This window comes from Salmo trutta, chromosome 14 (assembly GCF_901001165.1).
Source record: "Salmo trutta chromosome 14, fSalTru1.1, whole genome shotgun sequence".
Lineage (NCBI taxonomy): Eukaryota > Metazoa > Chordata > Actinopteri > Salmoniformes > Salmonidae > Salmo > Salmo trutta.
Genome location: NC_042970.1, coordinates 54,959,367 through 54,975,059, shown reverse-complemented (window position 1 = coordinate 54,975,059; position 15,693 = coordinate 54,959,367). Strand labels below are relative to the sequence as shown.

At 44.0% G+C, this 15,693-nt stretch overlaps 1 protein-coding gene across 3 annotated transcripts in view; it reads left to right on the top strand.

The window, feature by feature from the left end:
- Positions 1–15,693, top strand: part of raly (RALY heterogeneous nuclear ribonucleoprotein) — a 154,628-nt gene that overhangs the window by 38,036 nt on the left and 100,899 nt on the right. Inside the window, exon 1 of one of the 3 annotated variants that reach the window (XM_029776426.1) lies at positions 11,428–11,594. The exons of the other annotated variants lie outside the window; for them this stretch is intronic. Coding sequence (XP_029632286.1) covers positions 11,435–11,594 — 160 coding nt within the window. The 5' untranslated portion in view covers positions 11,428–11,434. Of the gene's footprint in view, positions 1–11,427; positions 11,595–15,693 lie in introns of those variants that run through there. 3 annotated transcript variants of the gene reach the window in all.

Sequence of the window (15,693 nt, the reverse complement as noted above, 5' to 3'; positions counted from 1 at the left end):
AATACTCTCACCTTAGTGTGCCAGAGAGAAGAATAACATGCATTTTTGAATGCTTAACACCTGTTGAATATGTCCGGTGTCAGTAAACATCAGCAACAAAGCATAATTCAACTGTTGCCAGCAGCACAGTTACAGTCACCAACGCTCTGTATAACATGAAAAAAGCCTAACCAGCTGTGCTAGGGCGAGTAAAATGGTCAGAGTGGGGTGTTCTCTCATTATGTGTCTGGAAGTAGCTGGCCAATGTTAGCCAGTTACCTTGGGTGCTTGACTGTAGTTGTGAGGTCAGAGCTTTCAGAACAACACTACTTATTCTCTCTGTCTTAGATGTCTGGAAGTAGCTGGCAAGATAGTACAGAACGGTTGGATGAACCCTTAAAGAGATGGGTGGGGCTAAGGCTTAAGAGGGTGTGAACAATGCTGAATGGGTGTAGACAAAGAAGGGCTCTCCAATAGTAGTACCAAAACATTGAAAGACAGTTTTCTCAAAAGTGAATTTATAAGTTGATCAACTTTCAAAGCAGAATTTCTTTCCCATTGTTTCCTTAAATGCAGTGGATGACATACCATTTTGTAGCTCTGAGTCTCTACTTTTATCCAATGTAAAAAAACAGAGAAACAAGAAGTTGAAATCCAGGTGGTGAGTCACATATTCTTAATCCATTCCTTACTTAGATGTATGTGTATATGTTGTGAAACTGTTAGATATTACTTGTTAGATATTAACCTCTATGGGCTAGGTGGGACACCTACTCAACAGCCAGTGTAATCCTGTGGTGCGATATTCAAATACCTTAGAAATGCTATTACTTCAATTTCTCAAACATATGACTATTTTACAGCATTTTAAAGACAAGACTCTCGTTAATCTAACCACACTGTCCGATTTCAAAAAGGCTTTACAACGAAAGCAAAACATTAGATTATGTCAGCAGAGTACCCAGCCAGAAATAATCAGACACCCATTTTTCAAGCTAGCATATAATGTCACATAAACCCAAACCACAGCTAAATGCAGCACTAACCTTTGATGATCTTCATCAGATGACACACCTAGGACATTATGTTATACAATACATGCATGTTTTGTTCAATCAAGTTCATATTTATATCAAAAAACAGCTTTTTACATTAGCATGTGACTAGCATTCCCACCGAACACTTCCGGTGAATTTACTAAATTACTCACGATAAACGTTCACAAAAAACATAACAATTATTTTAAGAATTATAGATACAGAACTCCTATATGCACTCGCTATGTCCGATTTTAAAATAGCTTTTCGGTGAAAGCACATTTTGCAATATTCTAAGTAGATACCCCGGCATCACAGGGCTAGCTATTTAGACACCCACCAAGTTTAGCCCTCACCAAAGTCAGATTTACTATAAGAAAAATGTTATTACCTTTGCTGTTCTTCGTCAGAATGCACTCCCAGGACTTCTACTTCAATAACAAATGTTGGTTTGGTCCCAAATAATCTATAGTTATATCCAAATAGCGGCGTTTTGTTCGTGCGTTCAAGACACTATCCGAAGGGTAAATAAGGGTTACGCGCCCGACGCGTTTCGTGACAAAAAAAATCTAAATATTCCATTACTGTACTTCGAAGCATGTCAACCGCTGTTTAAAATCAATTTTTATGCAATTTTTCTCGTAAAAAAGCGATAATATTCCGACCGGGAGTGGTTGTTTTCGTTCAAAGAGAGAGAAAGTAAACGTGGAGTCGACTCGGGCACGCGCCTCCAGTATCATTGTTCTCAGATCGACCACTTACAAAATGCGCTAATATTTTTCAGCCAGGGCCTGCAAAGCTACCATTCAGCTTTTTGGCGCCTTCTGAGAGCCTATGGGAGCGTTAGAAAATGTCACGTCATGCCAGAGATCCCCTGTTTTGGTTAGAGATGATCAAGAAGGCCATGAAATGGTCAGAGAGAGCGCTTCCTGTTTGGAATCTTCTCAGGTTTTGGCCTGCCAAATGAGTTCTGTTATACTCACAGACACCATTCAAACAGTTTTAGAAACTTTAGTGTGTTTTCTATCCAAATTATATGCATATTCTAGTTGCTGGGCAGGAGTAGTAACCAGATTAAATCGGGTACGTTTTTTATCCGGCCGTGCAAATACTGCCCCCTAGCCCCAACAGGTTAATGCACTGTCGGAGCTAGAAGCACAAACATTTCGCTACACCTGCAATAACACATGCTAAACACGTGTATGTGACCAATACATTTGATTTGATCTCCACGTCACCAGGAAGTACGAAGCATAAAGTTTGGGGTGGCAATACAGCGCTTTTTTAAAATACTTTAAAAAAATACCTAGCTATACAGTACCAGTCAAAAGTTTGGACAAACCTATTCATTCAAGTGGTTTTATTTATTTTTACTATTTTCTTGTAGAATAATATTGAAGACATCAATATTATGAAATAACACATGGAATCATGTAGTAACCCAAAAAGTCCAACTCATCCCAAACCATCTCATTTGGGTTGAGGTTGGGTTATTGTGGAGGCCAGGTCATCTGATGCAGCACTACATCACTCTCCTTCTTGGTCAAATAGCCCTTACACAGCCTGAAGGTGTGTTGGGTCATTGTCCTGTTGAAAAACAAATGATAGTACCCACTAAGCGCACACCAGATGGGATGGCGTATTGCTACAGAATGCTGTGGAAGCCATGCTGGTTAAGTGTGCCTTGAATTCTAAATAAATCACAGACAGTGTCACCAGCAAAGCACCCCCACACCATCACACCTCCTCCTCCATGATTCACGGTGGGAACCACACATGCGAAGATCATCCGTTCACCTACTCTGCGTCTCAGAAAGACCCGGCGGTTGGAACAAAAAAATAAAAAAAATTGGACTCATCAGACCAAAGGACAGATTTCCACCGGTCTAATGTCCTTTGCTCGTGTTTCTTGGCCCAAGAAAGTCTCTTCTTCTTATTGGTGTCCTTTAGTAGGGGTTTCTTTGCAGCAATTCGACCATGAAGGCCTGATTCACGCAGTCTCCTCTGAACAGTTGATGTTGAGATGTCTTTTACTTGAACTCTGTGAAGCATTTATTTGGGCTGCAATCTGAGGTGCAGTTAACTCTAATGAACTTATCCTCTACAGCAGAGGTAACTCTGGGTCTTCCTTTACTGTGGCGGTCCTCATGAGAGCCAGTTTCATCATAGCGTTTGATAGTTTTTGCGACTGCACTTGAAGAAACTTTAAAAGTTCTTGAAATTTTCTGCATTGAGAAAATAGTAAAAATAAAGAAAAACCCTTGAATGAGTAGGTGTGTCCAAACTTTTGACTGGTACTGTATGTTTTATATTTCAAAGACACTTATGAATTGTATACCTTTAAAAATCAATTAATCCCTTTGAAAACTATCTATGTGGCATCAATAAGAGTCAGAAACAGTTATTCTAGTGTCAAAATTTACTACAAAGTGTAAATAGGATAATTTTGGCCATGAAGTCAGTCTCGTCTAAAACGGAGTTTGGAACACCAATGCTTCACAACAGGTAAACGAAGGTTGGGTTTTGATTTGACGATGTCCATTTACCCACTAACATGGGGTGAACAACTGCGGTGATTGCTCTCTATCCAATAGCATAGACAGTGTGTCAGACCCGCTCAATGTCACGTCTACTCCCGCTCCTCCCCTCTGGCGTTATACTAACCACCGATCCTGGGATCCATCTTTACGCACACCTGGCATCAATCATCGGCACACCTGGACTCCATTACCTCACTTATTATCTCCCCTATATCTGGCACTCCCTTAGGTTATTTCCTCAGTCAGTATTGTTTATGTGTTTTGTGGCTATATGTGGCTCGTGTTTGTTATATTGTTCAATGTTCTGTTTATGATTAAACTCATCACTTGCTTTCTGACTCCCAGCGTATACATTGCAGAATACTGACTCCAACAATGGAAGCAGCAGGAAAACAGAATATCTCCCAGATGGTCGACGCATAGGGATACCTTCTACGTCAACACCATGACCAGCTGGCACAACTGGGGATGGCTATAGAAGAGGCTCTTCACAGTGTCCATCATCTCGAACATGCCCGGGCGGCATTATGGTCAAGTAGCGGAGGATACTCTACAACCAGTAGACCCAGCGAGCCAGCACAACAGCCCATTCAGCAAACTGCTCAGGTCAGCGATGCCAGTTTGTCCCTCCCGGATAAATATGACTGTACCCCATCTAATTGCCGTGGCTTTCTACTTCATTGCTCCCTCTACTTTACACACAAGATGGGAGCCCCCACCACCGAGAGGTTCAAGATTGCCACGGTTATTTCTCTGCTGACTGGGCAGGTGTTGGAATGGGCCACGGGCGTTTGGGAGAGAGGAGAGGAGCTAGATTCATATGAGGGGTTCATGGCTCTGTTCAAGTGCCTCTTCGATCATACCCCAGAGGGCAGAGAGGGGGGTGAGCGCTTGCTTCAATTACAGTAGGGTGACCAGACAGCTGACGAGCACACTCTCACCTTTCGGAAAGTAGCAGCATTCAGTGGATGGAATGAGCCGGCCCTTACGCTATTCTGAAGAGGTCTGAGCGAGGAGAGCCAGAAAAGGAACTGGCCTGTCAAGACGACAACCTCTCCTTGGACACACTCATTGCAATGGACATCCATCTGCATAACCTAATTTGGGAGTGTCGGTACTCATCGCTTCTCTCCCTCCCTCAGTGAACACTGGATCAGAGCCTGAAGGTAGGGGTCACATGTCTTCCCGCGGCGGAGCGATGCAGATGGAGACAGCTGGGGCTCTGTCTGTATTGAGGTCAAGGAGGGCTCCTGCGGTGTCCAGGACTTCCCAATCCGGTATCCACAAGAGGAGAGGGACGGTCACGTGATCTTCCACATCCTGGTGCAGGAGTGAGTTCCATCTTCATCACTTTCTGCTAAACTATTTTTGGTGTCCATCACACTAGTTGACTGTCTCTCAAGTACAGTCTACAGCGTTAGTGGATTCCGGTGCCGTGGGGAACTTTATTGACCAGACCCTTGCCTCCTCTCGTAACATCTCATACCCACTCTCCTCTCCTTTCCCAGTTCAAGCCCTCGATAGTCGGCTATTAGGATCTGGAACCATTACACACATCACTCACCCTCACCGTAGAGTCCATTCATCAGGAAAACCTCCCCTTCATCACCAGTGCACAAGATCATCCTCGGCCTCCTTTGGCTTCAATGCCATAACCCCACCATCTCATGGTCAAAGATGAGAATCAGACTAGTCACCTGAATGCCAGAGGACCTGCTTCCCCATCCCCTGTGGTTCCACGTTGTTTGAGAGTCCTATGGTTGCCCTTCAGCCCAACATCGCAGAGGTTTACCAGGACCTGATGTAGGTATTCTCCAAGACCCATGCCACCTGTCTTCCTCCTCATCGCCCCTGGGACTCTGCCATCTACCCTCTGTTGGTGGCTGAGACCCAGGCCATGGAGGATTACATCCAAGAGGCGCTCCAACAAGGTTTCATCAGCACAGCCACTTCTCCTGCTGGTTTCTTCATGGCCAAGAAGGGTTACGTCCATGTATAGATTACAGAGGACTCAATGAAATCACCACAAGGTATCGTTACCCTCTCCCGTTGGTGGCGGCAGTCAGAACAGCTCCGCGGAGCCCAGTTCTTTGCCAAACTGGACCTGCGGAGTGTATACAATCTCATCCGCATCTGGGAGGGGGATGAATGGAAGACTGTGTTTAGCACGATGTCTGGTCACTACAATTACTTGGTGATGCCATTTGGTTTAGCCAATTCTCTGTCAGTGTTCCAGGCATTTGTTAACGAGGTGTTCAGGGACATGCTGGGACGCCAGGTGGTCGTGTATATCGATAACATCCTGGTCTACTCGGCAATGCTGGAGGATCACATCACTCACATTCGAGCAGTCCTGGAATGCCTCCTGGCTAACCAACCACCTGTTCATCAAGACTGAGAAGTGCCAGTTTCATCAGAAGGCGGTCTCCTTCTTAGGCTACAAAATCAGCCCACAGGGAGTGAGGATGGATGACCAAGAAAGTAGATGCAGTCAGGTCATGGGCAGTCACTGGACACTATAAAGGAGTTATAAAGTTTTTTGGCGTTTGCCAATTTCTACCGCCTTTTCATCAGGAACTTCAGCTCAGTCGCCGCCCCTCTCACCTCAAGGGTGGTCCCCGTAGGTTGGTGTGGAGCCCAGCAGTTGACGCGGCCTTCTGTCTACTCAAGGGACGTTTCACCTCAGCCCCATTGCACAAACACCCAGATCCCATTATCTCCTTTTGTGGTAGAGGTGGACACTTCAGAGGTGGGTGTGGGGCAGTTCTGTCTCAACGGCAGGGTAACCTACAGAAATTGTATCCGTGTGCATATTACTCTAAGAAACTGGTCCCTACAGAGAGGAATTACGACGTCGGCGACCGAGAGCTCCTGGAGGTGAAGTTGGCATTAGAGGAGTGGAGACACTGGCTGGAGGGCACCAAGGAACCATTCCTCACCGACCATCGGAGCCTGGAGTACATACGGACAGCGAGGAGGCTGAATCTGCACAAAGCAAGGTTGGCCCTTCTCTTCACAAGGTTTGACTTCACGCTGACCTATCGCCCAGGTTAAAAAAACGCCAAGGCCAATGTCCTGTCTCTACGATTCGGAAGAGCGTCCTGTCCAGAATGCACATATAATCTCATCCTCCCAAGTCATAGCTCCTGTGGTCTGGGACGTAGATGTGGCCATTCGCCAGGCTCTGGAGAGGGAGCCCGCACCCACTAACTGTCCTCCTGAGAGCATCTACGTTCCCACGGGGATAAGGGATCAGCTGCTGACTTAAGCACACACAGCTGTCATCACTGGACATCCAGGTATTTCTCGCACACCCAATCCATCTCTGAGAAGTACTGGTGGCCCACCTTGGCGCAGGATGTCACTCATTACGTCAACTCCTGTTCCGTATGTGCCCAAACCAAATCCCCCCCAACCACTACAGCAGGGATACTCCTTCCCTGTGCCTCAGCGTCCCTTGTCCCATTTATCCATTGACTTTGTTACTGATCTCCCCTCTGACAGTCTCACCACCAGTTTGGTGGTTGAGGATAGATTTTCAAAATCCTTTTTAATCCCTCTTTTTGGTCTCGCTACTGCTCAACAGGTTCTGAGGCACTATTCCAGCAGGTCTTCCGGCATTATGGCCTTCCGGAGGACATTGTCTCCGACTGTGGCCCTCAATTCACATCACGGGTATTGGGAGCCTTTATGGAGAAGCTCGGCCACAGTCAGCTTCACTTCTGGGTATAGGAAAGGATAAACCAGGAGCTGGGGAGGTTCCTGAGTCACTGTCAGGACCGGCAGGGAGAGTGGGCTCAATTTCCTTCCATGGGTGGAGTACGCCCAGAACTCGCTACGTCACTCCTCCACCGAATTGACCCCCTTCCAGCATTCTGTGTTTTCAACCGGCCCTGGATCTGTGGACCCCAGGCCAGACCGAAACTCCTGCTGTTGAGTGAGCAAAAGGTGAGCAGAAGTGTAGAGCGATGCTCACGTGAGTCTCCAGTGTGCCGTCCAACGTCAAAAGGAGCAGGCAGACTGCCACCGGAGTGAGACCCACGTGTACCACCCTGGGGATTGTGTCTGGCTTTCTACCAGGAACCTCCCACTTCGCCTGCCCCGCAAGAAGCTGAACCCCCGTTTGTAGAGCCGTTCATGTCTCCCTTCTCAGGTCGGTGGTTCATGGTCCCCAACCTGATGCTGTCCCCCACAACACCCCTCCAGGGGGGGTCCGGCCTATGCTGTCAGATTTCTACTGGGCACTGTACATCATGGGGTTCGGCTCCAGTATCTGGTGTACTGGGAGGGATCCTAGAGGAGCGGTGTTGGGTTCCGGTGGAGGACATTCTGGATCCCAACATCATCCGTGATTTCCACCTTCGCCGCCGTCCCTCTGGCCAGCATTTTTTTGTTGGGGGGGTACTGTCACATCTACTCCCACTCCTCCCCTCCGCCTAATTTGACGTTACCGGTATATTAACCACTGGTTAATGTAAAGACCACTGGTCTGTTAACAATTGTGTAAAAACCACTGGTCTGTAAACAATTGTTTAAAAAATGACTTGTGTCATGCACAAAGTAGATGTCCTAACCAACTTGCCAAAACTATAGTTTGTTAACAAGAAGTTTGGAGTGGTTGAAAAACGAGTTTAACCTGTTAACGCCAAATTTCCAAACTCTTTCCTTGTTAAAATCTTAGAAACTTTGGTAAATATTCAACTTAGATGCTTTTTAACTACGAAATGTATTCTAAATGATCATCAGTTGATTTTCAGACCTGGTCATAGCACTATTTCTGATACTTCTATGGTTTTAAACGTTATTAATTATATGGATAGGAAGAATACTCTGCAGCCCTTTTTATTGGCCTGTCTTTGACACTGTGGATCACTCATTACTTATTCAGAGGCTTTCATCAATTGGCCTGAACCAGCCTGCATGTAGCTGGTTTGAAAATAATTTAACGGATGGTGTTAAAACCTGATTTTTCTGGACAAAACAAAGAGTGTCCCACAGGGATCAATTCCAATGTCTGTTTCTTTTGACTATTCCCATAAACCAATATTGTTAATCTGTAAAAAAAAACAAAAAAAACGTTCACCTGTATGCAGATGACACTGTTGTGTATGCTATTGCCCCCATGGCTGACCAGGCTAGTTCGGAGCTTCAATCTTCCTTTATTGCATTCCAGAAAGCCTTTGTTAAACTGAAACTGGTAGTTAATGCAGGTAAAAATAAGTATATGTTATTTTCCAAATCACGTAAAAATTTAACTGATTTATTTATACATACATACATACATACATACATACATACATACATACATACATACATACATACATACATTGGATGGTGCCTTCATCGATCTTGTCCCCGCTTATAAATATCTAGGCAGTTGGATTAAGGATTTCCTTCAAAAAGCATGTTGGTGAGTTAGGTTAAATAAAACATTTCATTAAATAGCAGAAAATAAATAATTCAGTCGACATTCATTCTAGTCTATGATTATAGCGATATCATCAATATATATATATCGTCAATGCAGCTGCCACTGGACACAGTTTATCAAAGTGCATTATGCTTTTGGGGGGGTGCTCCCAAGTGGCGCAGTGGTCTAAGGCACTGCATCTCAGTACAAGAGATGTTGCTATAGTCCCTGGTTCGAATGCAGGCTGTATCACATCTGGCTGTGATTGGTAGTCCTATAGGGCGGCGCACAATTGGCCAAGTGTCGTCAGGGGAAGGCTGTCATTGTAAATAAGAATTTGTTCTTAACTGACTTGTATAGTTAATTATAACATTTTAAATAAATGTATTACGGGTGATAGTTTCAGCACACATCATAGATCAATTGTTAATAATGTCCTCTTGCATAAACTACCACAGCACCTAACTTCTCTTGCCAACACATACTGACCAGCTCAAATAGACAGAAGCATGCTAAACTCAGTAAAAAAAAGAAACGTCCCTTTTTCAGGACCCTGTCGTTCAAAGATAATTCGTAAAAATCCAAATAACTTCAGATTTTCATTGTAAAGGGTTTAAACACTGTTTCCCATTCTTGTTCAATGAACCATAAACAATTAATGAACATGCAGCTGTGGAACGGTCATTACGACGCTAACAGCTTACAGACGGTAGGCAATTAAGGTCACAGTTATGAAAACTGAGGACACTAAAGAGGCCTACTGACTCTGAAAAGCACCAAAAGAAATATAGCCAGGGTCCTTGCTCATTTGTGTGAACGTGCCTTAGGCATGCTGCAAGGAGGCATGAGGACTGCAGATGTGGCCAGGGCAATACATTGCAATGTCCGTACTCTGAGACGCCTAAGACAGTGCTACAGGGAGACAGGATGGACAGCTGATTGTCCTCGCAGCGGCAGACCATGTGTAACAACACCTGCACAGGATCGGTACATCCGAACATCCCACCTGCGGGACAGGTACAGGATGGCAACAACAACTGCCCGAGTTACACCAGGAATGCACAATCCCTCCATCAATGCTCAGACTGTCCGCAATAGGCTGAGAGAGGCTGGACTGAGGGCTTGTAGGCCTGTTGTAAGGCAGGTCCTTCCCAGACATCACCGGCACCAACGTTGCCTATGGGCACAAGCCCACCGTCGCTGGACCAGACAGAATTGGAAAACTGTGCTCTTCACTGATGAGTCGCGGTTTTGTCTCACCAGGGGTGATGGTCGGATTCATGTTTATCATCGAAGGAATGAGCATTACACCAAGGCCTGTACTCTGGAACGGGATCGATTTGGAGGTGGAGGGTCCGTCATGGTCTGAGGCGGTGTGTCACAGCATCATCGGATTGAGCTTGTTGTCATTGCAGGCAATCTCAAAGCTGGGGGTTACAGGGAAGACATCCTCCTCCCTCATGTGGTACCCTTCCTGCAAGCTCATCCTGACATGACCCTCCAGCATGACAATGCCACCAGCCATACTACTCGTTCTGTGCGTGATTTCCTGCAAGACAGGAATGTCAGTGTTCTGCCATGGCCAGCGAAGAGCCCGGATCTCAAACCCATTGAGCTCGTCTGGGACCTGTTGGATTGGAGGGTGAGGGCTAGGGCCATTCCCTAGCCCTGTCTGGGAACTTGCAGGTGCCTTGGTGGAAGAGTGGGGTAACATCTCACAGCAAGAAATGGCAGATCTGGTGCAGTCCATGAGGAGGAGATGCACTGCAGTACTTAATGCAGCTGGTGGCCACACCAGATACTGACTGTTACTTTTGATTTTGACCCCCCTTTTTTCAGCGACACATTATTCCAACACATTATTCCATGTCTGTGGAACTTGTTCAGTTTATGTCTCAGTTGTTGAATGTTATGTTCATTCAATTATGTTAAGTTTGCTGAAAATAAACGCAGTTGACAGTGAGAGGATGGTTCTTTTTTTGCTGAGTTTACAGTCTATTAGACACTGTCTCAGGGATGGCTACTTCTGGAGATCCCTTTTGATCTCGAAACAGTTCGATAGATCTGCCTTTAGTTATTTTGCACTTTGCTTGTGGAACGGTTTAGGTGCCACTGAAGCAGTTCAGATGGGTGTGTAAGGACTAGGGATGCAACGGTACACAGTATGTTATTGAACCTTCGGTATGCCCCCTCCAGTTCAATACGCACAGGTGAACCGCGAAATTACAGTATGCCTGTCATTTTCCTACAATTTCCAAAACTTGCTACAGGCACGTTGTACATTCAGATCCACAGATCCAGACACGCAGCTTGTGGCCGTTAGGGGGCTCCTGAGGGCTGACAAACTTTACTCCACAGCAAAGTCTCAAAATGTGGCAAACGCAGTGACCGCAACCCCCCTCCCCCTTAAACAACCAATGTACGATTTGCAATGACATCTCAGTAGGAAACCTCCCTAAAGGGGCCCCATGAAGAGAGGGGAAACTAAAAACAAATATTCTTTCAGCTCCAATGTGACAATGGCGAGCACTAGCAAGACAGAGAGAAGCAAATTTGAAGAGGCTCCGACGTCTTTCAAGTCCGCCTTGTGGGAATATTTTGGATTCAGCGTTCAATACAATGACAAGGGTAAGAAGACCGTAAACAAACAAAGTACACTCTGCAAACATTGCTTTGCCACTGTCGGCTACTCGAGTGGAAACACTTCTAACATGATGTGTCATTTACGTCGCCATCACCTGGCTGTATCCCTTGCAGGTGGAGCTGGAGCAAGGAGAGTCCACTCGTTAGCGAAAACACAATCTTTTGCTGCTGCCTTCCAACAACAATTTGCGACAAATTCAGAAAAACATAAAGAAATAACGAAAGCAGTGGGAGTATTCATAGCCAAAGATTTGCAGTGGTTACTGACTCGGGATATCGTCACCTGATGAAAGAAATTGAACCATGTTACAATGTCCCCTCCCGCACACATTTAAGCAGCAAAGTAATTCCCAAACTCTATGAAACATCACGGAGACAAATTGAAAAAGAATTGACACAAACACCCTATCTAGCTCTCTCCACTGGTAGTTGGACCTCCAGGGCAACTCTAAGCTATCTCACTGTGACGGTTCACAATGTACTGGATTGGGAGATGAAGAGCTACAGGTTGTCAAAGCGAAGAAGCACTTGTAATTTTAATGTTTTTCTCCACTTGATTTATTTCATACAGTAGAGACAGAAACCAGGCCTAGTCAGTCATGCTGCCATTTTTCTGAATGGAACGTTTTATTTATCTATAGGCAAAATAAAGGGTGTGTTTTTATTTTTTTCTTAAATATAACGATACCGAAACCGTACCGTTACCGCGGCCCACAAACCGTGATACCTACCAAACCATGGGCCCACTCTACCCTTGCATCCCTAGTGAGTACCTTAAGGAAGAATGTGTTTATTTCTGATGATTCTATGCTTGATCTTATGTTTCCTTTTGTTTTATTTATGTTTTTTGCTTGCTTATATATTTTATACGTAGGTTAACTATGTATTTTCACTATATTTTATAACTTTCCCAAGGTCGTTGCTGTAAATGAGAAAGTATTATCAGTCAACTCAGCTGGTAAAATAAGGAATAAATATAAATAAAGCCACATCTCAATGCCAAAAAACATCCCACATATGGCGCTTATTAGGCTACTACGCTAGCATGCTAACCCCCTCTCAGCCACTTGGATGGTAGGTGACACAGGAGCTCAGCAGACCTAATTAATGGATCTGCAGAGCAGGCCAGAGTAAATTATGATCACAGGAGAGCTGTACTCTTGTGCTGCTGTGTGCGTGTTCATCTCACTGGAATGAGCAGCACCACATGTTTCCCCAACTGGATTGAAAAGACTTGAAAAGGTGGTTTGATCTTCATTAACAAGTGACTTGTGACTTAAGGGCCATGGACTCTTCGCATTCGAATTTCAATACGATACAGACAGTTGCATTTTCCCCATTACTTGGGGACAATCACTTGGGTGTATCAGCAGTGTTTCATTCTGCCCTTTCTGAAACTGCACAACTCATTCCTGTTAGCCTTTCTTCAACCTTGTAGGGACCCCCATCAGACCATCATGGATTATGTGAGTGATATTAAAGTAATTTACCATCAGTAGGCTACTGTAGTCCTCCTTTAGCAAGAATATGTATTATTAACCATTATTTTAACAGGGTGGTTAATAAGTCTCTTTTTCAAATGAGCCCTGCACAATGCAAACACATACAGAACCAGTCAAAAGTGTGGACACACCTACCCAGTTTCTGCAGGTGACCTACAGTACGTTATGCTCTTTGAATAGAGGGTGCGAATTCGGGAAAATCCTGTTTCAAAGATTTAGAAAACAGTGGTTGTGTTTTTCACGATGGACAAATGTCTCCAGGTGTAGCACATTTATTTGTTTAGCCTAAAATGCATTAAATGGGAACGCTGAAACAGCTTTTTTCCCATTAGTTTGCCTGAGAACTGAAATGTCTGTCATCTTGCTTGATTGGTCATAACAAAATCGTGAGCTACTTAGATATGACAAATAAAGAAGCAATATGCATATACTGAAAATGTTTCACACCTTGCATTTTACTTCTGGTGGATGTCTGAAGAACGGAGGCAAGAGGTCATTCATTTTTAGATCAAACGGAGCTTGACTTATCCTCAGTTCATACTGTACCCTTTCTTCTCTAACTGCCTGAAAAAGAAACCCTTTATATGGTTCTTCCTCTTTAGAAGAAACATATTCTAGTTTGCTGTTGGTTTTAGTGACTCAGATTATGTTTTTGCTGAGGCAGTGAAGTCACAAACACTGTTAATTCCAATGTCATCATACAAATAGTCTAATTTCCTAAGTACTGGACTCAATTTCAAGTTGTAGTCTGTAATCAAACAAATTAAATCAGAAATGCAGAAACTCATTTGGATTTGGAGAGAAAGTAATTAGGCCTAGTTATGTCTATGACCATCTGATGAGAATGTGGTAGACCCTGTGTTGATATGGCATGGCTCAAACATCAATACATTTTCGGCTTCCCTTCCTTATTGTTTCATTCAACCCCTGACGTCTCTCAATCGTTAGCTCCTTCACCACTTTCAGTGGGGTTAGGATTAACAATTGTTTCAATCTTGTAACGTAGATATAGTGCCTTCAGAATGTATTCATACCCTTTGACTTATTCCACATTTTGTTGTTACAGCCTGAATTCAAAATGGATTAAATATGTTTTTCTCACCCATCTACACACAATACACTATAATGACTAAGTGAAAACATGTTTTAATATTTTTTTGCAAATGTAGTGAAAATTAAATACAGAAATAACTAATTTACATACAGTACCATTCAAAAGTTTGGACACACCTACTCAAGTGTTTTTCTTTATTTTGACTATTTTCTACATTGTAGAATAATAGTGAAGACATCAAAACTATGAAATAACACATATGAAATCATGTAGCAACCAAAAAAGTGTTAAACAAATCAAAATATATTTTACATTTGTGATTCTTCAAAGTAGCCACCCTTTGCCTTGATGACAGCTTTGCACACTCTTGGCATTCTCTCAACCAGCTTCACCTGGAATGCTTTTCCAACAGTCTTGAAGGAGTTATTTTCCTTCACTCTGAGGTCGGGTGATTGTGGAGGTCAGGTCATCTGATGCAGCACTCCATCACTCTCCTTCTTGGTCAAGTAGCCATTACACAGCCTGGAGGTGTGTTGGGTCATTATACTGTTGAAAAACAAATGAGAGTACCACTAGCGCAAACCAGATGGGATGGCGTATTGCTGCAGAATGCTGTGGTAGCCATGCTGGTTAAGTGTGCCTTAAATTGTACATAAATCACAGACAGTGTCACCAGCAAAGCACCCCCCCACATCACATCTCCTCCTCCATGCTTCACGGTGGCTACCACACATCAAAATCAAATAGAATGTTATTGGTCACCTACACGTGTTTAGCTGATGTTATTGCGAATGTAGTAAAATGCTTATTTTTATAGCTCCAACAGTGCCGTAATATCTAACAAGTAATATCTAATGATTTCACAACAATACACCCAAATCTAAAGTAAAGGAATGGAATTAAGAATATATAATTATTGTAATATAAATATGTCAGAGCGGCATAGACTAAGATACAGTGGAATTGAATAGAATACAGTATATACATATGAGATGGATAATGCAAAATATGTAAACATTATTAAAGTGACTAGTGTTCCATTATTAAAGTGGCCAGTGATTTCTAGTGTATGTATATAGGGCAGCAGCCTTTAATGTGCTGGTGATGGCTATTTAACAGTCTGATCGTCTTGAGATGCACCTGTTCTGACCTCGCCTTCTGGATGATAGCGGGGTGAACAGGCAGTCGCTCGGGTGGTTGTTATCCTTGATGATCTTTTTGGCCTTTCTGTGACATTGGGTGCTGTAGGTGTACTGGAGGGAAGGTAGTTTGATGTGTTGGACAGACCGCACCACCCTCTGGAGAGTCCTGTGGTTGCGGGCGATGCAGTTGCCGTACCAGGCGGTGATACAGCCCGACAGGATGCTCTCAATTGTGCATCTGTAAAAGTTTGTGGGTTTTAGGTGCCAAGTCACATTTCTTAAGCCTCCTGAGGTTGAAGAGTCACTGTTGCGCATTCTTCACCACACTGTCTGTGTGGGTGGACCATTTCAGTTTGTCAGTGATATGTACGCCGAGGAACTTGAAG